Here is a 26,418-nt window from a genome sequence, read left to right as displayed (position 1 = left end):
CTAAAAGTGTGAGGTGATCACTTTGGCTGTTTTTTTTAAAACTACAGAAACAAACACATTGAGGGAAAACAGTGGAAGGCAGGGAGATCTGCTGAATGTACAAATTTTTATCCCAATTAATAGATCCAATTCAATAGTCACATCAGCACTTTGCACACTGCCTCCAAAAATTATTCTATTGAAATTTCAGATTTAGAATACCATATGCTGACATGACAATATTTACTGACACCAACCAGGTATGATGATCTCTTCAATGACTGAATTTGGACAACAAACATCATTGATTCCAAATGCAAGTACTGCCTTTCAGTGAGATCCAGGCTTCAACTTGCACACTACCCATTGCAAAAGTTTGAAAAAACTGAGTGCACATGATACTGGCACTACACCTATTACTGGACTCTACATGCACATTCTGGGAATCCCCACACTGCTGGGGAATCTGCCTTTCTGATCTATGCCAGATTGGACCTGGGTGCGGAACAGGAGATATAACTGATTTCAGTGGGGAAGCCTGTTAATTAGAATACAAAGGGAAAGGTTAGCTTTCTGAATATTTACTTTACTTTAGGTTAATGCTTTAAATTATTTTAAATGCTTCTTGTTTATATTACAGCTCAGCACTTAACACCATCATCCCCTCAAAACTAATCAGTGAACTCCATGTCCTGGGCTTCAATATCCGCTTGGAGCAATTGGATCCTGGATTTCCTCACTGGTAGACCCCAGTCAGAAAGACTGGCAAAAACATTGCTTCCACAACCTCCACCAGCACAGGAGCACCACAGGGATGTGTGCTTAGCCCCCTGCTCTACTTGCGTTACGCCTATGGCTATGTGGCTAAATACAGCTCCAACACCATACACAAGTTTACTGATGACACCACTGTTGTGGGCTGTATCGAAGGTGGTGATGAATCTGCATACAGGAGGGAAATTGAAAACTTGGCTGAGTGATGCAATAACAACAAACTCTCACTCAATCTCCATAAGATCAAGGAACTGATTGTGGACTTCAGGAGAGGGAAACCAGAGGTCCATGAGCCAATAATCATCGGAGGATCAGAGGGGGAGAGGTCAGTAACTTTAAATTCCTGAGTGTCACCATTCCAGAGGGCCTGTCCTGGATGCAACATATAAATATAATTGCGAAGAAAGCACAACAGCGCCTCTACTTCATCAGGAGCTTGTGGAAGTTCGGCATGTCATCAAAAACCTTGCCAAACTTGCCTGGATGGAAACTCCAACGCCTTTGAGCGGAAATTCCTACAAAAGGAAGTGGACTCAGCCCAGTATATCAGGAGGGTAAAACACTCCCAACCATTGAGCACATCTACATGAAACATTGTGGTTGAAAAGCAGCATCTATCATCTGAGAACCTCATCACCCTGCCCATGCTCTTTTTTGCTGCTGTCATGAGATAGAAGATACAAGAGCCTCAGGACTCACACCACCAGGTTCACGTACAGTTACGACCCCTCAACCATCAAGCTCTTGAGCAAAAGAGGATAAACTCACTAATTTAAGGACTCTTTTACATTGTTATTTTATGCGGGCTATTTATTGCGATTTATTTACATCTGCATTTGCACCACTTGTTTTCTCTTGCTCACGTTTACAGTTGCTGTTCTATAGATTTGCTCAGTATGCCTGCAGAAAAAGAATCTCAGGGTTGTATGTGGTGACATGTATGTACTCTGATAATAAATTTTACTTTAAATTTAATGTCTGCAAACATTTTCAATTATCTTTTTCAAAAATTTATTTTTAATAGTTAACTTTAAATATCGCTCAATGATAGGGTGTATATTAAAGCTGTTAACAAAATTGATAGCTTTGCCTTTTAGTTTTGTCCTCAATCAGAGACCATCAAAGGAATTCTTGGAACAACACAAGTGTAGGAGGAACTCAGCGGGTCAGGCAACATCTACGGAGGGAAATGAACAGATGATTTTTCAGGTCAAGACTTTCATCTGGATATTCCAGCACATGCATAGTGTATCCACAGGAATTCCTGGGCAGAGTATGAGGACCAGCAAGAAAAACTCTCTACATTGAGCCAGGTGAGTACAATGACACAGTGACTACAGACAGCACTGTCCAGAAAGATCTAACTCATTAGCCCCATGAAAGTGCAAGTGCAGACATACAAAATAAAAAAGGAAAATACATAATTTAACATAAAAAGAATAGGACACTAAAAGGCAACACCAAAGGTACTGATTAGAAAATTCACAGCATTTTCCACTTCCTTCTCCACAAATCTATCAGTACTTTCCTCCCTTTCCACCATCACTTCCATTACACCCTCACCCCATCACCATCACTTCCACCACACTTATCCCCACAATGCCAGAATATGAGCCTACCAGCCAAAAGTGTAACTGAAAAATCTGTGGAACATATGTTAGCCATGTAAAGTGATGTAGAGACTTTACCTGGAACTCGGCAGGCACTAAGTAGCTTGAAACACTTTCTAGGAAACATACACACCTTCCACACAGATCCAGATTACCTCTTAAATTAAAATGGAACCACAAATTAACATACTTCATCCAATTCTTTACAAAGGATAATGAAGCAGTCCCAGGTGAGACACAGCAAGCAGGACCCTTCATAACTCTAGCCTAAAACAAAATGACACACCTGAATTTCCAAAGAGCTTCCTATTTTAAACATATGCATACAAAAAAAAAGAATCCAAGTGAGATAATTATTAGTGACATCAAAGGGTACTCATATTGTGCTTCAAAATCATTTAACTCATGAGCTGAATATCAGAAATAACATTGCAATACCATGGAAATGTTATTATATTAGCTGGTTATCTAATATCAATCATCCCTCAAAAACTGATTGGAAAGCTGATCTTACTGGGACTGAACACCTCCCTCTGCAACTGGATCCTAGATTTCTTGACTGGTAGACCTCAGTCAGTCTGAATCGGGAGCAGCATCTCCAACACCATCACACTGAGCACGGGGGCTCCCCAGGGTTGCGTGCTCAGTCCACTGCTGTTCACTCTGCTGACCCACGACTGTGCTGCAACACACAGCTTGAAACACATCATCAAGTTCACCAATGACATGACTGTGGTGGGTCTCATCAGCGACAACGACAGCATACGGAGAGGAGGTGCAGCAGCTAACAGACTGGTGCAGAGCCAACAACGTGTCTCTGAATGTGAACAAAACGAAAGAGATGGTTGCTGACTTCAGGAGGGCACAGAGCAACCACTCCCCGCTGAACATTAATGGCTCCTTGGTAGAGATCGTTAAGAGCACCAAATTTCTTGGAGTTCACCTGGCAGAGAATCTCACCTGGTCCCTCAACACCAGCTCCATAGCAAAGAAAGCCCAGCAGCATCTCTACTTTCTGCGAAGGCTGAGGAAAGTCCATCTCCCACTCCCCATCCTCATCACATTCTACAGGGGTTGTATTGAGAGCGTCCTGAGCACTGCATCACTGCCTGGTTCTGAAATTGCACCATCTCGGATCGCAAGACCCTGCAGCAGATAGTGAGGTCAGCTGAGAAGATCATCGGGGTCTCTCTTCCCGCCATTACAGACATTTACACCACACGCTGCATCCGCAAAGCAAACAGCATTATGAAGGACCCCACGCACCCCTCATACAAACTCTTCTTCCTCCTGCCATCTGGGAAAAGGCACCGAAGCAGTCGGGCTCTCACGATCTGACTATGTAACAGTTTCTTTCCCCAAGCCGTCAGACTTGACAACTTGGCTATCTTGTTATTTAGCTTGGTTTACTTGTTCAGAAGAACTTTAGCGACTTCTTCCCCACTGCCATCAAGTTCTCGAACCAAACTAAAAAACCTTAGTTCTACCTCAGACTATATTTCCCTGAACTTGCACTAATGTCATTAACTCAATTTTGGTTTAACTTGTTGGGTAATTCATGTATCATTAATGTTAGCTGAAGTTTATATTATTTATTTTTGTCAGGTTTGTAATGTATTGTGTTGCTGCTCCAAAAAGCAAATTTTCTTGGCACTTATGCCCTGGGTATTATGATTAGGCCAATAAATTTGAACAAGTACATCCTCTGGAGTGGGAAGAATCCAAATACAGAAGTTTTCTCAGGTGGATGGAATGTGTCTGATGAACTGGGTTTTTCTTGTTCTGTGCTCTTGCATGCAGAAACAGCTATGAGATGATAACATGAATTTACAGAAACTAAACATGGGAGAGCTCTAAGCAAAAAAAAACAGATGTAGAAGAACTCAGCAGTTCAGCTGCATCTATGGAAGGCAATGGACACTGACATTTCAGTTGACCCTTTATCGACACTGAAAGATAGGGTAACAGAAGGTGTGGATCAAGAGCTGGTAAGTGACGGGTGGATCCAGGTGAGGAGGGATGACGGGCAGATCCAGGTGAGGAGGGAAGTGGAAAAGCAAGAGCTTGAGATGTGGTATGTGAAGGCAAATAAGGGGTTCCAGATGATGGAATCTGATAGGAAAGCAGAGGGGAGCAAGAACCAAATAAGGGAGGTGGAGTGGCAAGAAGGAACCAGTAGAGGTAGGGGACCCAGTGGAAGGAGTGTGTAGGTGATAGGTAGAGAGTGGGTGCAGGAGGGGATCAAGATGGGGAGTGTATTGAAGAAAATGGGTAGATCAGAAGTAGACAGAAACGGGACAGGGAGGAGCAGGTTACCTGAAACTGATGAATTCAATGTTCATGCTACTAAGTCTGAGTCCAAGTGGTATTCTCCAGTTTGCACTCAGCCTCAAACTGACAGTGGAGGAGGCTGAGTGGTGCAACTGGGAACAAAATTAAAATGGCTAGCAACAGGAGCTCCAGGCATCTCTGGTGGACAGAGTGCTTGGTAAGCAGATGCCTATCCGTGTTTGGTCACACTGACATAGATGAGCATATCAATAGTACCGAATGTGATAAACAAGGTTGGAAAAGTGCATGTGAATCTCTGCCTCACCTGCTAGGGCTGGTAACGACCCTGAAGTGCAGTGAGGGTGGAAGTGTCGGGATAGGTGTTACACCTACCACAATTGCAGCAGAAATAGCTCACGAGAGGGAAGGCTGGGTGGGCAGGGATGAGAATCACATACAGGGTGATCCCTGCAGACAAGAGTGGGAAGATGAGGGCATGGATAGTGGTGGGACTGTGTCAAAGAGTGATGTGTTCGATGTGTAGGGTGATGGTGTTGAATGTAGTGACCAAGGGAACTCTATCCCTGTTCTGTCTGGGCTCAGAGCAGAACTGTAATAAATGAAGATGATCCAGGGCTCCTCAGATGCCCTGGAGTGGAAGGCCTCATCTCAAGAACAGATACACCAGAGATGAATGGCATCCTTATTCAAGAAAAGGTGGCAGTCAGTGAGTTTGTAGAATATGTTAGTGGATAGTCTGTCTCTGAGGTGACAGAGAAAACAAGAAGTGGGAGAGCTGTTAGGAATATACCAAATGAATTTGAGGAAAGAGGGAGTTGGTGGTAAATTTGATGAAATTGATGTGTTCTACATGGGCGTATGAGGCAGCTCAATTACAGCCATGCATACAGCAGACCGAGTTGGAGCATGCTGTCAGAGCATGTTGGAACAAAGGCTGCTCCAAGTGGCCAATAAAAAAGGAGGTGCATCTAGGGCCCATGTAAGTAGTCATGGCTATACCCTTGATTTGTAGAAAATGAAAGGAATCAAAAGGGAAGTTGTTCAGGATAATCATACCTTCTGCCATATGGAGGGTGTGTTAATAGAGGGGAACTGGCTATATATGTGTTCTTGAAAGAAACAGAAAGCCCTAAAGGCTTCCTGATGGAGGACGGATACGCATGGTGAAGATGAGACAGTGGGGTGGGGGAATCAGAAAACTGAAAGTTGTTAAAAAAAAAGAGTATGTGAGGTGTCCTAGATGAAGGTAGGAATAGACTGGACAATGGGACTGGGAGCTGGGGTAAGAACAAGATAGAATCAAGGTATGAGAAAATTTCAATGAGGCTAGAACAGGTGAAAACACTGGTCATACCAGGACAGTCTTGTTTGTGAATCAGGGAAAGGACTTAGAAATGGATAGTAAAGGTTTTCTACCCAATTATACTGAAAAATATGTATTATTTACAAAGGAAAAACATAATTTTAAATTAATACATAATGGAAAATACTCAACAATAAAGGAAAATTATCTGCTATGTAACAGTTCTTTAACATAATACTTCCAAAGTTTAATTGCTACATTTCCTTCCAACAATAATAATTTGGGATATGTACTATTTAAAATCATAAAGCCATAGAAAAGTACAGCACAGAAACAGGCCCTTCAGCCCAGCTAGCCCAAGACAAACCATTCCAACTGCCAACTCACATCGGCCTGCACCAGGACCATAGCCCTCCATACCCCTATCATTCATGTACCTAACCAAACTTCTAAATGTTGAAATTGAGCTCACATGCACCACTTTTTCACACTTTCACAGCCCTGAGTGAAAATTCCCCTCATGTCCCCCCCTAAACTTTTCACCTTTCACCCTTAAAAAGCCTGCTTGCATTTACCTTATCTATACCCCTCATAATTTTGTATACCTCTATCAAATATCCTCTCAATCTCCTACCCTCCAAGGAATAAAGTCCCAGCCTATTCATTCTTTCCTTATAACGCAGATCCTGCAACATCCTTATAATTTTCTCTGTATTCTTCTAACCTTGTTTACATCTTTCTTATAGTTAGATAACCAAAATTGCACACAATACTCCAAATTAGGCCTTAACAATGTTTTATACAACTTCAATATAAAATCCCAACTTTTGTACTCAGTAGTTTGATTTATGAAGGCCAATGTGCCACAAGCTTTCTTTACGACCCTATCTACCTGTGACACCACTTTGAATTATGTACCTGTATTCTCAGATCCCTTTGTTCTACTGCATTCCTCAGTGCCCTATCGTTCAATAGATCCTATCAAAGTGCAATACCTCGCACTTGTCTGCATTAAATTCCATCTGCCATTTTGCAGCCCGTTTTTCCAGCTGATGCAGATCCCTCCACAAGCCATGGTAGCTTCCTTGCTGTCCACTACATCCCCAATCTAGGTGTCATCCACAAATTAGCTGACCCAGTTAACCAAATTATCATCGGATCGTTGATACAGATGACAAGCAACAACATACCCAGCAATGATCCCCGCCAGACTCCACTAGTCACAGGCTTCCAGTCAAAGAAAAGTCCATGTAGACAACATCCACTACCTTGCCTTCATCAACTTTCCTGGTAACTTCCTTGAAAAACTCTGTAAGATTGGTTAGACATGACCTACCACTCATGAAGCCAGGTAGTCTATCCTTAATCAGTCCATGTCTATCCAATTACTTATATTGGAATACCGCGTAATATCTTCCCCACTACTGATGTGAGGCTCACTGGCTTATAATTTCCAGGGTTATTTTTAGAGCCTTTCTTAAACAGCAGAACAACATTAGCTACTCTCTAATCCTCTGGTACCTCATCTGTCGCTAACAATGGTTTAAATATCATTGTATGGGACCCAGCAATTTCTGCACTTGTCTCCCACAGGGTCTGAGGGAACACTTAGTCAGAATGGAATAGGACATATAACAGGTACAGCGTGCATGAATGTGGCAAGTAAGTTATGTAGTTTATGGTCTCTGAAGCTCTACGTTGTAAATAAAGTCCCATGTCAATGTTTGCTATTAATTGATTTAGAGTGATTGCTGTAATTAATTTATAAGTCCCTCGCTGATACACTATCTAATTGCCATAATAGTAATAGTTAAAATAAGTCTTTTATCATCCAGAAATCTCAATCTTCCCCAATAACTGAAATCAGATAATAGAGTAGTGGAAAATTTGGCAAGAAATTTTACTGTGGCACACTCACTCAAAATGAGGTGGTGCAAGGAACTTAGCCAGCACAGGTTTCACTTCCCAGCATCATATTAGCAAAGTGCAAGAAGGCAGAAATCAGAAGCTCTTCCACTTTCTCTGGCTCCAATATCCATTTTACCAATCAGCCAAGAAAGGAAAGTGAAGCAGGCAAGTCTGTAAGGCCTAATCAACTTGGAGAGAGTACTAACAGGCCTCAATTTACCCTAATGCCTTAGCAAAAAGTACTTTTTTCTGTTTTGTCTCTTATAAGAGTAATGCAGAGGGATTTTGCTACAATTTCTCTCACAGACCAGGGACAAACTGTCCTCATCCAAATATGGAACTACTATTGTTTTTGTGATAGTACTATTCTCCTTTCTTTACGGAAATGCACCATTTGGGGTGTTTCCAGTGTTCACCAAAGTTGTTTGCAAAAAGGATTAACTAGGTTTGATTTCACTGGGGGGCTGCGAGCTTGGGGAAAGTTTCTTGTTGGGAGTGAGGAATAGCTTTTGAGATAATGAGCAAGATACCCATAAGGAAGAATTTTTTAAAAGAGTTACAATGAACAAAGACCCTCGTATATGGCTGCCAAACCTTTATAATGCAAACACAATAACACTCGTACACTCTGGTCAAGTGCCATGTTATAAAATATTCTGTGATGAAACATCTGGGAATAACATTGGACAAAAACTTTCAACTAGGCAAGAGCATAAAACAATGAATATCAAATTCTGCCTTCTTATAAACTGCACCCAATTTTCCTTTCCAAGAAAGTCACGTGTGACAGTTCATATACCATATGCTTTGTACCACTACTGTTGAAAATTCTACCAAATGTGTAACAGAATCCAGCTGTCAAGCCTGTTTCACCAATTTGAGCAACGTCAGTGATATACAAATTGCTTTTGTTTGTTTAATATTTTGATCACTCTATGAAAATACTAGTTTCAAAAGCAAAAATCAATCTCTGAGAGTTAACCACAACTTCCACATTTACCAACCCAATACCTTCCCCTACCTATCCTCCAACACCCAGCACCACACCCATCCCTTCTCCACGCTGTATGCAGGTGAAATTTTGAGTGTATGGATGTCTGTGCGTGCTGGGAGAAAATGTTAAATGACAGTATTTGGTCATTCTTATATTTTACCTAATACTGCAAATTCATCAAGGCACATTAAAATTATCCTTGTAAACGGACTCCCTTCTGGCACTTATCCTTGTAAACGGAACAAGTGCTACACCTGCCCTTACACTTCCTCCCTCACCACCGTTCAGGGCCCCAGACAGTCCTTCCAGGTGAGGCGACACTTCACCTGTGAGTCGGCTGGTGTGGTATACTGCGTCTGGTGCTCCCAGTGTGGCCTTTTATATATTGGTGAGACCCAACACAGACTGGGAGACCGTTTTGCCGAACACCCACGCTCTGTCCGCCAGAGAAAGCAGGATCTCCCGGTGGCCACACATTTTAATTCCACGTCCCATTCCCATTCTGATATGTCTATCCATGGCCTCCTCTACTGTCGAGATGAAGCCACACTCAGGTTGGAGGAACAACAGCTTATATACCAGCTGGGTAGCCTCCAACCTGATGGCATGAACATTGATTTCTCCAACTTCCGTTAATGCCCCTCCTCCCCTTCTTACCCCATCCCTATCTATCCATCTATTTATTTATTTGTTTATTTATATTTCTGATATATTTCTCTCTCTCTCTCTCTCTCTCTCTCTCTCCCCCTCACAATAGTTCCTTGCCTGTTCTCCATCTTCCTCAGGTGCTCCCCTCCCCCTTTCTTTCTTCCAAGGCCTTCCATCCTATGATACTCCCCCTTCTCCAGCCTTATATCCCTTTTGCCAATCAACTTCCCAGCTCTTAGCTTCATCCCTTCCCCTCCTGTCTTCTCCTATCACTTCAGGTCTCCCCCTCCCCCTCTCAAATCTCTTACTATCTCTTCTTTCAGTTAGTCCTGACGAAGGGTCTCGGCCCGAAAAGTCGGCTGTACTTCTATAGATGCTGCCTGGCCTGCTGCATTCCACCAGCATTTTGTATGTGTTACATTAAAATTAATGTCATCTCTTATTCATGATAGTCCAGTCCATACCATGTACCTTATCAAGTTGCATTATTCTAACATGTCTCAATTTCCAATGAAGCAAAAATAATTTGGGAGCTGGATTGTGATGTATTTCTGAGTGTGAAAATGGAGGATAAAGCCTTCTCATATTGTTGAGTTTTACCTCAGGTGCTGTATATCTCTACTCAACAGTTTCAATAAATGCAAGGGTAATTGGAACTAAGAAACTTAAAGTAAATCATTCAACTCCTCAAGCTTTTTCCATCGTTCAATTGAACCAAGGCTGATATCTGTGCCTAATTCTGTTTATCTCCCATGATTACATATCTCTTAATAGAATGGATTGGGTTAATTGAGCCACCAGCTAATCAGGACAACCACTTCTTTGGGACAACTCTTAAATTATAAAAACTAATCGAGAAAATACCAGGATTCATTTAATTAATTTGGGACATTAAGCCACTTAATTGGGGCAGGAGACTGTTGCCAAACAGCTTCGAACTAGCCACACGTGCACTTGAGAGGCTTTTAGACACTATATCATAAGTAGAGAGAACTGTTTTTAAATACGGTCAGAAGTGTGTGCTTCTGAACTTGAGCTAGTGACTACACATGATGCCAGGAAATTTATTGTTAGATTACAACCCTACCTCCTGCAGGAAGAAATAAAGGCAGTCTATTATCTGCACTCGGTGTCTGCACTGATCGTGTTCATTTGCTATCAATCAAAAGAACACAGTGGCATACACTGGATGGATTCCTCCATCGATAATCATTAGGAATTAGTACCGTAGTAGCATTAATAGTGTCTAATTTGGTCTGCATTTCAGTTAAATACATAATGTGTAACTCAAACAGTAGTTTGGCTTTTTGTATCATTTCCACGAAACTTCGGAGCAGCCGCTTAACTCGGCCAAAATGTACTGGTACCAACGTATCCCAATTAACCAGACTCTTACAGAATCTGTTTCTATCAACATAATTCTAAAACGTTAAATTAATTATATCTCAAAATGTTCTCGGGGTGAGTTCCAGATTCCAAATGCACCTTGTGCAAATAGGTAGTTCCTGGCACAACACTTAAACAGTCTGGTTATATTTCTTGTTCTGAAACCTGCCTACTTGGAAAATAGCTTCCCTCTATTCTTTCAAATTCTTTACCAGTTCAATTGGATCATCCTACTATTTTGCACAATAAAGCATTACAAACATAGCCTATACAGTCTGTTTTTTCCATGTAACACTTTTAGTCCCAATGAATTTGTCTTGCAACTGCTCTGCACCACCACCAATACTTTGAGGATCACTGCACATTTTATAAGCTCAAGCTAAGGTTTCCCACAGTCTTTTCAAAATAGCTTTTGAAATTCTTGGTTTTATCCTTTTTCTATTAAGCACCAAGCGCATAATTCATCTGTTAGGTAAGAAACTCGCCCTAATCCTATACCGCGATGCCAATTATAAGACATATCATACGATGTACAGGGGTGAGTGAGCAGACATTCTCTTCACTCAGTCTAAAAGAACAACTTAAAACAGGATACAAACGGATTCTGAATTTATAGCCTCAACATATTAAAAAAACATATTTCACTAATTCTGAAAGTATTCTCAGCCATTCTTATTTAGTGGCAGTACCTTCCTTTGCTTCAGCATCAACTGGCTACATGTCGAAACCCCAGCACATGGTTACAAACTTCAGCATTGTAATCAAGAGTTATCCTGGTGCCCTAGCTATCATTTATTCCAAGCAACACCATTTTTTAAAATATGTTGTTGCTGGTTTTGGGAGTATATTGAACATGAATTGGCTGAAAGGTCTGCCTGTATTTCAGAAGAGCCAGTTTGTGAATCTGGCGGGAGCAAAGGCTGTTGGGAATAGCGAGGGTGGAGCGCGGCAGGAGGGGTGTTGGACAGGTGGTAGAGAAAGAGTGCCGGAGCAGGGGGTAGCGTGGGTCCAGACACACCCAGCCCCGAGACACCAAGCAAGGTCATCTGATTCCAAACGATTGGTTTACTGATCCCCTCTCCCTTCCCCTTTTCCCAACCATGATTACCCTCTTTCTGCCCCCCTCCCCACTCTCAGCCCACAATAGAAAGCAATATCAGAATCAAGTTTATCATCACTCACATATGCCATGAAATTTGTTTTCTTTTGTGGAAGCAGTACAATGCAATACATAAAAACTTAGTACAGCATTGTGCAAAAGTCTTAGGCACGCTAGCTATGTACCTAAAACTTCTTGCACAGTACTGTACACTTGATGAAACAGTGCTGGAAATCCACACCACATCAATCATTATCTGAAAGTTGTGTCAACCTTGATCTTATTTTGTCATAGAATTCTCTCTGAAGTACTAATTTGTCTCTATCTTTAAATACTGAATGAGTAGTTTCATTTTCATGTGGGCGTGTGCACACAGCGCATGTAAGTGCCATTTATTATTATCTTCTAAAAGGTATTATTATGAAGGAACTTTATAAACCTCTTCATAATAATAAAACTTCATATATTCTATCATGTCAATAAAAAATCTGTCACCAATCAGATTACACCTGACTGCCATACTCCCACTGTACCTGCTGGTTGCAATGAACTCTGAATCGGTAGATTAACTGAACTTGCAATCAGTCCCTTAATTTGCAGACCTGTGTTGACCATGAGTGCTAGATTGCACCCTAGTATCTGAGGGTCATAGAGTTGTACAACACAGAAACAGTCCTTGCGACCCACCATACAGACGATAAGCTCTTTGCTCTTCTCCACTAATCACACTTGCCCATATTAGGATCCTCTCCAAAGATTAAGTAAAACCTATGGAGAAGCCATGATCTTCCACAAATCATTCAGGATATTTAGGTATCTCCTTGTAGAATAAATATTTCAATTATTCAATGATAAACAATTAACAATTTGCTAAAAATGTTAAAACCAAGTTCCAGCTGTAATGCAGAGACTGCAAAATAAAGATCCTTGATAAAAAAAATCTTCGATTAAAAACATTTTCCCTACTTCAGAATATAGCCAAGCAATTTACAGTCAATAATACATTTAAAATACAGCTACCATTGCAATACTCAAAGCAATCAACTTTTATATACAGTGGTTTTTGGTTAACTGGTCCATCAGTTAATCTGGGCAGCAACTTATTTGGGACAACTCTTAAAGAACAAAATCAAATCAAGAAAATAGCCAAGCTTCCCTTCATTTGTTTGGGACACTATTCCATGTATTGGGATGAGAGACTGTTGCTGAACAGTTTCTACCACCAGTCATGTGCATTTGCGTGGCAATCAGACAGTACACTGTGCTAAATAGTGTCAGTTCTGTGGTAGTGTTATGTTATCCTTTTGGGCTGATGGATACTGATTCAAAAAGCAGTGATTTTAGATAATTTTGTTTTTTGTATTGACTTTAAGATTTCGCCAAAATGCCATGAACAGATTTGACACTAACCGAAAAACTACCCCAGGTGATTTTGTTCATATACAGCCAATCAAAACAAAACCAACAGCATCGTACACTGGATTAATCCCTCCAATGATGAATATTAGAAACTAATACACCGTAGTATTGGTAGTGCTCTGATTTGGTCTGTATTTCATTTAAATGCATAATTTGTTACTCAGTTAAACTTAGTTTGTGTCTTTTTATACCTTTTTTAAATATTTCCATGAAACTTTGGCTAATTGGGACAGCCAGTTAACCTGGGCCAAAATCAACTGGCTATAAACTACTGAGAGGTTGGACAAACTCGGATTATTTTCTCTACAGTGTCAGAAGCTCAGGAGCAACTTGATAGAAGTATATAAAACTAAGAGGCATAGATAGGATAGATAGTCAGAGCCTTAACCCCAGGGTGGAAATACCAGGTACTTAATATCAAAAGTGAGACTTGCGTTCACAAACTTCCATCGCATGGATGAGAGTAGTACTATAGCACCATGTGGGCAGGAATATCATACAAGCCATTTGATCAACAAAATTCACTGTAGCAGTATCAAATACATTAAAATACACAACATTATAATCCAAAATATCAAAAACAGTGAAAATATTGTCACAGTGAATGAAAGCTATTTGCACAGCATTAGAAATGCAATACAATAACTCTCACATGTTCCTTATTTATGCAACATCCTAAACCTATCCACTGGTTACTCATTTCATAATTGCTTACACTTTATATTGTCAACAATATCAAGTAAATTACCTAGAACTCCGCAGTTTGACATGTTGGTCTGGTGTCTTTGTCGAATGGAGGAACGCTTGTAAACAACATGAGGGTGGCCTTCACCATATTTATGGTCACTGTTATTGTCCTTGGATATATTCTGTAATGGCTCAATGAAATACTGATCCTCTTCTGTTACAATAACACCATGCTTGGGAAAACAAAACAAATTATCATAATAACATAAAGAGCATATCATCATTTTTAAATAGGCCATAAACATCTTCCCGAAAATTTCAGAATACAGACTTATCTGAAATGTGGATAATGTATTTTCCAAATTTTAAACCTGCATTTTAAGAAAAGTCATCACTAAAGCTTGAATAGAATAATGAGATTGTTAACAATCTGCTTGCAGCAAATATTTAGGAAGATTATCCAAAAAATTAAAAATTGTAAAATGATAACCTGAACAATTCAAAGCTCCGTTTTTTTTCAGCACATTGCTTTCAAATGGGTATTTTTTCTATTTATCTTGCTACTTAAAGTGCTTGAACATTTTGCTGAACAGTTACACAGCAAAGCTTTGATTGTTACCTATTCTCTATTCCTCCGAAAATAGACTCAATTCTGATTTCAATTATTTTTGAACTAAGCATCCACAGTAGTGATTTAGATACACACCAAATTCAAAACCAATGGCATATTAAGCAAAAGCAACTATCTACGGAGCAAACCGGGTTTATATTCATTATAAGCTGGTAGAGGCCTATTATTCCCTTGCAGTGGCCATATGTTATGGTAAGATACAAATCACCGGCAAACATGAAAAAAGGATCTGATCAATCTTCCAAATCATGCTCTTCTTACAATATCGACAAGAAATATGTTGTTTAATTAAACTACCGAATCTGCTTTGAACCTTTTTTCAGAAGTTTGGACTTTGAAACGCTACGCAGGAGTTTCGGCATTTCTACTTGCTTCTGAATAACATTCAGTCTGCAGAGGCCAGTGAAAGGGACCTGCCTCTTTAAGATCTGGCCACCCTTCCTACAGCGGTGGATCATATGCAAATTAGCCATGTGCATCCTGCAGCGGGGCAGCTGCTCGTTTCCTCTTCTGCAACAATTCTATCAGTGCAGCTAAAATTCCTGTCTGAAACTGATAATAATTTATACTTTACGAAGCAAAGTGTCCAAATGATCAAAACAGCTTCTCATACTGGAAAACCAAGATTAATGTTCTACTCACCAGACCATTACAGTTGCTTACAGCCACTTTTGTAGTGCTGTGCTCATGCTTTACATATCCCACGTAATAGCAGTTATCAATAAAATCGTGTTTCCATTCTGGACCATGATTTCCCCAATATTCTACGATAAAATGTCTGGAGATTAAATTAGTGTTTAAACTTAAGTTTAAATGAAAGTGCTTTCCATAGGCAGACAGTCTGTAAAATAACTTAGAATCGGCTGGATCTCGGGGTGTAACATCCGAACTTCTCCTTCGCCTTGAATGCCTATAGTTTTTCTCATTGTCGTTCAGGTTATCTCCGTTATGGTCCACCCGGACAGGAACCGTTAGCTGATAATGTTCAAGGTAAGAAAGGAATTCCTCTTTGAAATCACAAGATGAAAAGATCCGGGAAACAGGCGTGGAAGGAAAAAAAAGACGTGACAAAGTACCACTAAAATATAAATAAAAAAAATATTCCATCTAAACTAAAGGGAAGCAGTTATCAAGTATTTTCAGGGGGGGAAAGCAGCGTTGCTAAACTAAGCAAAACATTATATAACCCATCATTAATATCTTACAGAATTAGTGCAAGTATTTTATATGTTGTAAGGACTAAGAGTTCCAAATAATGACATGCAGAAATTATCAGCAGTACCATTCAGTGAAGAGTAGTCCAGTAACTTGTAAACTGCAAGATTTCATACGAACTTGCCGTGAACACGTCGTCCAATATATGGATTCTGCCAATATCGGTAATAAATGTTGATGCAAACTTCTGACATTACATGAAACATTAAACAATACATCCTCGATCTTCTTTGCACTGGATTTCATGAGCTATTTTCTGCCAATCCTGATTTCCACACTATATATAACGGGCTGCATTTGGAAGGTTCATAAGTCTATCACATAGAGTGCAACGCAATTGGCTTAACATTTAAATCGTTGCAGTCGGTCAAACTAGAGACTGAATTTGGGCCGGCAAAGCCAACGGGTTTTATCTGGATTTAAAACCGTGGTGATGTGGCTACTCTACAGTGTATGTGGTCATGCTGAGATTATCCTACCTTGTGAACTGTAAGAAAGCCTTGTGTCACTGTCAAACTCCGAAGCGGCCATGACTAGGCTCAAAATCCAAGTCACCGTCTTCCACAAAATTTCCATAATTCAGTGAACCCAAAGTTGTGTGTGGCTACCTTTTTTTTTGCGCTAGACGGTTTCTTCGACTCCAGAAGCGCGGCCTGCCAAGCCCATGGGTCGCGGCGTCGGTGCGGCGGATCTCCGCCTCAGCGCCGAATGGCCGAGCAGCCCGGGTGTCCTCTCATCCCCGCGCCCACACCACGAGCCGCTCAGCACCGACACTCATTGGGCTCACTCATCCGTATGCCTGCAAAGAGGGGAACACCATCTGTTAGTCACGCTAATACAGCCTGCCCCTTTGATCCGCGCCGGCCGTTTCAGGAAGCAAACAGTTGGTCTGCAAGGTCTGATTTATTTTTCCTATAGAATATTAAATAAATGCATGGACGGTTACTGCTGACAGTACTATGTTGCGGAAGGCTGGATTTAAGAGCACGTGAAGTACAATAGGGAGGGAATTCAAATTTTCTTTCCTGCCCCTCAGAAGACCTGCGTTTGCTGACTTCTAAACAAAGCCCTGGCATAGTTGATTTCTAAACATCCGGTTTCGACAAGAGAGAGAAATGCAACTTGTGTGCCTTCCACGTCTAAAGAATAAATCTTCGGAATAAGGAACAAACCTCTTCGTTATTCCAATCACTGCTGACTTTCGAGTTTTTGCCTGGATTTTAAAATGCTACTGCCGCTTCTTTTTTTATTCTGCAGCTCGTCTCCTTCCCTGTTAACCTTGAGCCCAACGTCAAATATGCAACGGCAAAAGAGAGCAGAATGAAACAAGTGAACAGCAAACCCCAGAGTGGAGAAGCCGAGCCCTGCCACCAGCCCCTCCCTCCTCGCTTGCTGCTCATCACCAGGTATCAGCCGCCCAGTTTGGAACCAGGGACTCAGACGAAACAAGCTGGGAGAAGATTGGAAAGAGGGAGGTTAAGGTAAGGAATGGGAATGGAAGGGATGGTAAAAGAGAGTGAAAATGGGAAGGAGGAAGATTGGGAGGTAGAAGGATTGGAAGATGTTTAGGTGGGTGGTAAGGACGGGAGAAATTGGAAGAATTTGAAGAAAGACAAACATGAGGAAGGTTAAGGAGAGCAAGAGCATTGGGCAGGATGGAGACTGTAGAAGAGAAAGACAACTTGCTGAAAGTTAGAATTATTGACAGAAGCAACATGAAGGGTGTGGGGCTGGAGGGTGAAGTGAAGCTAGAAGTCGTGCGCAGAAGCGCTGGAGGGAGAATTGGAGGGTGAAAGGAATGAGAAGATAGAGGAAGAATGTAGTTGTGAAGATGGTAAAGGAGAGGAAGTTGGTAGTAACAAAAGTAAAGGATAAAGAAGAAAGAAAGGGAATGAATGGACAGAAAAGACAGTGTAGAAAAAAGGAAAAGGATGGGAGAGTGGAAAGTTTGGGAGAAGCTGTAGGAAGTGAGATGGGTAACAGAAAAAAGTGGTGACTTCTAAGAGAGCATAAAAAGCAAGGCATGATATAAGCAGAAAATGGATTGAAGAGACAATGGGGACAGATCAATGGATGGAATAAGAATAGGAGGAACAGGGAAGGTAAACAAATAGAATGTTCCCCACCTAGGGTGGGTAAAATAGAAAGAGGAGTGATGAGAAAAAGAATGAGAAAAAAAGAACTGAGAATAAGAACATTGGAGAAGGGGTTGAGTGGTGTGGAGAAAGGAGTAGACAGTAGAAGAACCTGAAAACTCGGGTGGTGATGATGAGGAGGTTTAGATATATCCTTGTTCCTCCCCTCTCATTTCGTATTCTGCACTCAACTCTCTTCCTCCTATACCTCACTTTCTTCCTCCTTTCAACTTCCCAGCTTTCTATATAATATACTGTCTGAAATTTACATGATTCTCAAACATATTTTGCTATTTCCACAAATATTTTACTCTACCATATTTTACAAGGCCTTCAATTTGGTCGTTTTCCATTTCTACCCTTTCTTCCCTTGTAGAACCACACTTTTTACATTCTTCTTCCAGCCCACCAGCATTGATTATTCTTCCCCAGAACAAAACACATCCTCCAAAAGATTTGAAAATGGGGAAAACTGCAAATTGGAAATCTGAAATGAAAACAAATATAGAACTCAACTGGTCAGGCAACAAATGTGAAGAAATAGTTAACTTTTCTGATAAAAGATTATCAACCTGAAACATTTATAATCCTGCCTGACTATTTCAAGTACTTTATGCTATAGTTCCAAAGTGACCATTCCCTTCTCATCCCCTTGATTCACCAGTGGTATAACTTCTCGTAGTGCACCTTCAACTTGGTATGGAAACACCAAAGCCCTTGAAGATAAAATCCTCCAAAAACTAGTGGGTAGGGCCTAGTCCATCACGGTTAAAGCCCTCTTCACTGAGCACATCTACACGAAGCATCATCACTGGAAAGCAGCTCCATCATCGAGGAGCACTGCCATCCAGGTCATGCTCTCTACATGCTGCTGCCATCAAGAAGATACAAGAAGATGTATCAAGAAGATACACAATTACAGGTTCAAGAATAGCTATTACCCCTCAACCATCAGGCTCTTGAACCAAGGGGATAATTTCACTTACCCCATCATTGAAATGTTCTAACACTTTATGGACTCACTTTATTATTATTACTATTATTAGTATCAATTTTTGTATTTGCAAAGTTTGTTGTCTTTGCACACTGGTTGAATGCCCAATTTGGTTCAGTCTTCCTTATTATGGTTATTATTCTATTATGGATTTATTGAGTATGCTCGCAAGAAAAAAATCTCAGGGCTGTATATGGTGACAGGTTTTTACTTTGATAATAAATTTATTTTGAATATTGAACTTTTTGAACATTCTTCCCACAGCACTCACCTATGCAAGCAGAGATAATGCAACATTTCTCTTAATTCATTCTTTCCCACCATCCAACATTTATAACATTCTTTTCAAGGGAGCTTGTACTTATTTCATTTTTGTATGGCCGGTCGTAATTTGGTCTCTTTTATATTGATGAGACAAAGTGTAAATTAACTGACCCTATGACCAGTTCGGTTCAATTTACAAGTTTGTACCCAAGTTCCCACTGCTTCCCACTTCAACCTCTCAGTTCCCTACACTGATCCAATGATGCCCAATATAAATTTCAGCCTTTGCAATCACAGTCACCTTATATATCCTTTCAGACTCAAAACTATTGAACAATTTCAGATAGCAATTTAGCTATTCCATCTCTATTTTATTTTAGTTCCCTGGTGTGCATAATCTTTATTGTCATTTAATCTCACCTACCATTCAATTATTATCCTTTTGTTCCCACCTCCCCGCCTTCATTCTTCAGCATCTTACTATTTCCTTTATCTCTTTACCTGCAGCTCTGATGGCAAGTTATTAGTCTGAATTGTTAACCCTGTTTCACTCACAATACTGCATGACCAGTTGACAATTTCCAGCATGCCAAGTAGAAAATGTGTGAGTGGGACCAGTCAACAAACTGTGCACGGTATTGCTAAGGTAAGTGGAGGGGGATCAGTGGACAGAATATGAAAAAGCTAGAGAGAAAATAATAAAGGGACATTACTGGAGTGGTGGTATACATTTAAAGAAATGGAGTGTAATCATGATATTGCAGCAAAAGGATGGAAAGAATAAAAGGGACAGAATAGCAACGGAGCATATCAAACAAGAGAAAATTACGTTGGTCCAGGTGCAGGTCAGTGGGACTAGGCAAAAAATGGTTCGGCACAGCCAAGAAGGGCCAAAAGGCCCGTTTCTGTGCTGTAATGTTCTGTGGCTTTATTAAAAAAATCTGCAGATGCTGGAAATCCAAGCAACACACACAAAATGCTTGAGGAACTTAGCAGGCCAGGCAGCATCTATGGAAACGAGTACAGTCGACGTTTCAGGCTGAGACCCTTCAGCAGGACTGCTTGTCGACCTAAAACATCAGCAGTACTCTTCACCATAAATGCTGCTTGGCCTGCTGAGTTCCTCCAGCACTTCGTGTGTTTTGCTTTGAGCAAATCAAATCTTTTTTTGGATAAGAGAACAAAGAAACTGAGAGAACAGGTGGATTCAATAGACAATGTGTGAGACAACGGGGTTGACGCATGACGAAGGGGAAGGAAAATAAATATGAAATGAAATAATAGGGAGAAGAAGTAAAAGGATCATAGGGAAAGGAGCACAAGATTGAGAGAAATGGGATTTAGAGCAGCACCAGGAGAACAGGAATATCAGTGAAATGATAAACAAATCTGAAGACTCATACAATTCATTGAAACAACTGCTCCCCAGCATAAGGCATTCCTGTTTAACATGCAGGGCAAGGGCTGCCTCAGGGCAAGATCAACAGAGGCTAACAGTGAACTCAAGAAACATCACTGTGGAGGAGTTGATCAGGACTAAGGTGAGAAGACTGGAGAGATGAAGCAGCACTTTGTGGAACATGGTTTCATAGTCTGCAAATGAAAACATTAATAGCCAAAGATGGAAATCGAAAATAAAAATGAGAATTTGATAAGAAACATTTAGAAAGTCAAGCAGCACCTTTGGGAACAGTAAGAAATGTTCAGATCTGCGGGGGGGGGGGGGGTCTTCCCTCTGAAAGTTGTCTCTAATTTCTCCTTCCACAGATGCTGCCTGACCTCTGACCCGCTGAGGATCCCGAGTCCAGAAAATCTAGATTGCACCTCATTGGCACATCTTAACAGCTGATATTTTTCAGGGTGGAAAAAATGGAATTGATGTACGATTCTGCGGGGAGTGCCTGCCACTGGTTCACTGCAGTCATCGTCAAAATTAATAACTGGATTGCGAATCTGAAGAAATTAGACATGGATTGTTATGTGAATAATTTATTTTCAGACTCCTCAACACCCGCTGCTCTACTTAGGTTAACGTTTTACCACCGCTGGTTGAGTCTGACGTTACAACACAACAGTTCACGCTGTTCAAACCAAACAATAGATTCAGGGTCACAGAAGCGTCCTATTATTAAAATGCAGACAAAAGTTTGTATACACTGACAGTCCCCTGCTCGCACTCAAGCCCTCCCCAAAACGTAGAACGGGAACACAGTTTGAGATTGAAGCGTACCATAAACTTCCAAACCGAAGCGGTGTATGTTGCTATGGAGTGAAGGGGGAGGGGCAGTAGCCCAGTCGAAGGATATAAAGTCTGCGGTTCCCTGCTGAAAAGGAGTTGGTGAACTGCTCCTTGAATGATTACCGTGAAGAGATTTTTAAAACTCCTCCAAATAACATCGGTATTCAGCACGTATAAAAATACTGATTTCCTTCTTAATAAAAACATACGTGACCCAATGCAGAACATTGCTTTTTATCAAATTTAAGACGGAAATCACAGTACGGATAGACTCTGGAAAGAAAACCAAACTTTGCAGACGTCACCAAAGCCAGGTTTGGCTTTATAACCTGTACTGTGTTTCCTGCGTCGTGCCAAGTTTTCCAAGAGCTGTCAGATTTCTGCTGGACAATCCCAATTTTTCAGTGAATGAGCTACGAAAAGGCTAGACACTACAAAAACACAGCGCACAGCTGGTCGGCATTTCAACGTCAAAAATAAGAGAAAATTAGAACATTTCATATATAAGTGGAAATGGAATCGGCTCCGTACAGTCGATATAAAGTAACATTCAGCAGCCCATTCCCAGACAGCAGCTCAGATCTATTTGGATAAAACGCGTGTGTGACCCAGACAAGTTGGCATTTGGCCCAAATACACTACACCGGCAGCTCAAATAAAACGAAGCGTCTCTGCAACAATGAAGGAATTGCAAAGACTGTGCCTTTTTGTACACTTTAGAGTATTGTTTCGATTTCAAATACTTAATTGGATATTTATTCTTTATATTTTGCACTTCTCACATTCAATTAATTGGATGGACGTATCCTTAAAAAGAACTCTCACAAACCACACGAGGTACAGATTAAATCAAAGAACACTACTCTGCACGGCGCTTGTTGCTGTCCTGAAACCATACACGAAATTTACCTACTCTCTTTAAAATGCACCAGGAGATAATCTGCCAAATTAGGTCTTCAAACATAACACCACAGAAAAAAAACTAAACGATTTCTAAGTGCAGCACATTTCAACCAGAAAGTGAAATAATTGAAAATGCTTCAGTGTCCAAACTCATTAATTTACAATACAACTTGTAGTGAGCTTCAGCAATAAATCAGTACTTTAAAATAGACAAAGGGGTCTGAAAAAATTGTACTAATAGCCTTTACCGTTTTCATCTTCATTCTGGGTTTTAAATGCAGCTTTCAAACAATAGACCGTGCACACTGGCGATCCGTACCAACCAATTCTACTCTCTCGAAACCACAAGTTATTTTCATCCAGAACAGAATCCTGCAGTTTGGAGGGGGTGGAGGGAAGTGGGGGGGGGGGGGGCGGAGGGAGCTTACTGAAGTTACTGACTTGGCAGAAACTGGGATGCAATCAGCTACCACCAAGCAACATAGATTTTTTCCCCACTGACTCTTCTCCCGGGCAGTTGAGCTCGTACAAAGCTCTATGGGACAGATGCAAAAGGAAGGCAGGCAGGCAGTACAACAAAGTATATAAAACAGCCCGATCTGGCTACCGGCCTTCAGCCAAGTTTAGACTTGCAAATCTGGCAATCCGATGTGAGCTCCAAGCATACTTACGTCAGTGAAAAAAATGCAGATGTACTTTTTTTCCACAGCCTGGCTTCTGCGCATGTGCTATGGATCACGTGAAGGGGAGGGGGACGAAGGGGTCCAGTCAGGGTGGAACTGTCATTGGGGAGTCTTGCTTAGACCAACGTTCAAAAAAGGATTCCATTCTTTTAGTAAAGTAAGATTAGAGTGAATGCTCAGTTCACGGGTCGTTTCTGTTTAATAGTTACTTTGTACCTAACTTTGCTGAGTAAGGGTATTAATTTTCTTCAACTCGGGGAAACAACAAATCATACGTCGGAAATGCACAAGTCATCTTACTGTAATTTTATCGAGGATGTATGATTGTTACTCATCTGGATGAGCTTTTCGTTCGCATAGTTTCCTTGTGGTGAGAGTTTCCAATTAAGATTGTTATCTTCAACATTAGGTACACCGGGTCACTATGAAAATTTGAATCCTATTGTTAAAAAAAGTTTAACGCCGTTCAACCGCAGAACTAGCGTAATCATTAGTCTCCAAAAGCCCTTCCAAAACATGTCTTGCATTAGAATGGATTGGAAGTTCGTTTAACCAGTTACCTCCCGTTGTCAAAGTTATCGTAAACTTTTAAATAATCCCAAACTACTGCAGCGTTTCTGGAGTGGACGTATACATACCAGTGAAATAATTATCTAGATTCCCTCGCGAGATTAATATGTGTTTATTAATGGAAGAGTGCTTAAACTATTGCCTCAGTATATCACATGCCAAAGACTTAGCATTTAAACTCAGTCCAGGAAACAGCTCAGAAATTAGAAGGAAGGGACATACGTGGTGTTTATATCTTCTATACTTTAAAATCAGAACCTCACATGAAGGGATTTGCTCTTTTGTTTATGAAAAGAGCTTCTTATCTCTAGCCGAGCTCACGCTTTCCATAATGGCAAATGGTACGTGTCGAGGTTTGGTAGCAGTTCCAATTATTGTTGAGCTCCAAGACGCGAATTACTGATAAAAAGCAGGGTAGATACGGGATGAGCAATGTGGTATGTGCAAGTTGGATTTGCACTACTTGTTCTAATTGACTGCAATATCAATGAAACCCGTGTAAACAAAGTCTCACTAACTTGGCAGGAAGTTTAAAAGAACTGTGGTGTACTTCTGGTTCACATTTAGGGCTAAGATGGTATTAGGATATTATGGCGTGTAAATCCTGAAAGATAATGTATTTTGAGATTATATTATGATGCAAAAAAGTGTAAACCATAAAAAATAAATTCTTTTCAATAGCACTGTAAATTGAGAAAAACTTTTAAAAAATCGAATAAACATAAAAAATCAACTACTGATTTTGGGCATTGTATTTGAACAATTTGTAAACAAGTCATGTGTTTGTTTTAATTGGATTGGTTCCAGATAATTACACAGTATCCTGCACCTCTTAATACGTAAGCGTTAAAGTAGGCGGAGCATAGCAGCATCGCTGTATTTGTACAGGTATGTGCCGCCGTGATCATAAAATCACTGGGCAAATGGGCATATGTATTGTCAAAAGATGCGCTGAAACTGACAAAACAAACAGTGGACCGTTAGGTTATTTTTCAATTTAAAAAAAACTATTCACAAATCTATTAAAAGCAACGCCAATGGGTTATATGAACTGCATTTCTTTTTCATGTCCTTAGGTAGCAACTTCTTAAACAACAGTTCGACCGAGTAGGCATACAGCTGATTTCTCTATCAGATTTGATTGCAAACTGTTAACGTTTGCCTCGTGTGGGGAAATAATATTCTTGTGAAATTTAACTACAGTTTCTTTACGTCTGGAAGAAGGCTTTATTTCTATCAGACTGAGGCGACCCACGCCGGTGGAAGTAGAATGCAAGGCATTGGTGCTGATTGGAACCTTGGATTTCAGACTGGGTTAAATGTCGCCAAAGAGACTTTGCAGGTGAACCGGGCAAAAAAGAAACTCAGTCTCCTTCGCCACTGGTTTTCCGCGTGATCTTCTCAGTGTTTAGCTTTACGTCAAACAAGCTTAGCACAGTTATATCCCATTACAGTTATAGACATGCTTTTGTAAGGATGCTCCAAATGTTACGCCAAACTGGTTACAATTGTTCATAATAAAATAATTGAACTATAACTCCAGAATCGATTACTTAATGAAAAGTAATTGCAAAGAAGTAGGAGCTACCAGGTTGTCGGTCTTAGAAGGTACCTCAAACTTGCTGGACCAGGATGAGACATTTAGTGGGTCGACTTCATTACTTGCAGTTTATTGAGATAACGCCATCCTGCGGCTTCGGGAATTACGACAAAACGGGGAAAATTAGTACAAACTTCGAGCAGGAGAGAGTTCCTTCAAATATTCCAGTGTGATCTGAGATTTTTACAAGACAAAGAATAAGCAAGCTGAGCTATATCGAATGAATAAATAGTGTACATAATCATAAATACAGTTCCTTCTTGCAATAAGGATTTTATTGCCGGTTAAATATATTTGGAAACTTTACTGTGTTGCACAGAGAACGCCAAACGGTTTTCCAGTGCAGTGATTTATTATTGTTATGTATACAACAGTAACATTATTGCTGCAGTGTTAATAACGTTCCCCCTTTTAGAAAGTTTCAATATTTTACATAATTTACCAAAAACTTCAGTTCTTATTTACTAATACAAAATAAATTATTCTTCAGTAACCTCAAAGTTAGCAGTTTTGTTATTGGAAAAAAAAGCTTGAAAGTCATGGAATATGTAACATAAAATGGTCCATATTGGATCATCATTGTTTTGCTTGATCAACAGAACTGTGACATAGTTCTGTGACACAGAACAACAAAATAATGGTATTTCTTGCAACTATCAAAGGTTCCAACAACAACATCCCAACAATTATAAGTACTATTGAAATGAGTTTCTTTTCTGGTCACAATAGCTCATGGGTGTATGGAGTTCAATTCAAGGCTTGATAGCAGGAAGAGCACATGACAAGGTATAGAGTTGGTTGGAATTTTATCCCTGTCAAATGATAACATCCAGATTTGAAATGGTGAGGAGTCGTAGGTAGTATTGGATACTGGTGGTCAACTTTCAGGTCCAGACTTTTTACCTTGTTTTACTTAATTCTGTACTTAGCTGAGCACACTAAAGGTGCAAAACTAGAGCAGAAATTCATTTTACTATTGAGAGTACGGTTTCCCAGTAAAACATTCAGTGTCATTTATGCAAAAAAGGAAGACTAAACAATATCGCAGTGAGTAATTGTAAAAAGAACTGAACTGATTTGTTAAC

At 40.4% G+C, this 26,418-nt stretch overlaps 1 protein-coding gene across 1 annotated transcript in view; it reads right to left on the bottom strand.

The window, feature by feature from the left end:
* The window catches only part of adamts6 (ADAM metallopeptidase with thrombospondin type 1 motif, 6), a 257,027-nt gene extending 239,890 nt beyond the window's left edge, over positions 1–17,137 (bottom strand). The window contains exons 1-4 of the mRNA XM_059989323.1: positions 17,118–17,137; positions 16,425–16,744; positions 15,373–15,737; positions 14,161–14,332 (exon numbers count right to left, since the gene is read on the bottom strand). Of these exons, the coding sequence (XP_059845306.1) occupies positions 14,161–14,332; positions 15,373–15,737; positions 16,425–16,521 (634 nt within the window). The 5' untranslated portion in view covers positions 16,522–16,744; positions 17,118–17,137. The remainder of the gene's footprint in view (positions 1–14,160; positions 14,333–15,372; positions 15,738–16,424; positions 16,745–17,117) is intronic.
* Positions 17,138–26,418: the final 9,281 nt, after the last annotated feature.

This window comes from Hypanus sabinus, chromosome 14 (genome assembly GCF_030144855.1).
Source record: "Hypanus sabinus isolate sHypSab1 chromosome 14, sHypSab1.hap1, whole genome shotgun sequence".
NCBI lineage: Eukaryota > Metazoa > Chordata > Chondrichthyes > Myliobatiformes > Dasyatidae > Hypanus > Hypanus sabinus.
Note: the sequence above shows the minus strand (reverse complement) of the source record. Positions and strands in the feature narration are given on the sequence as shown.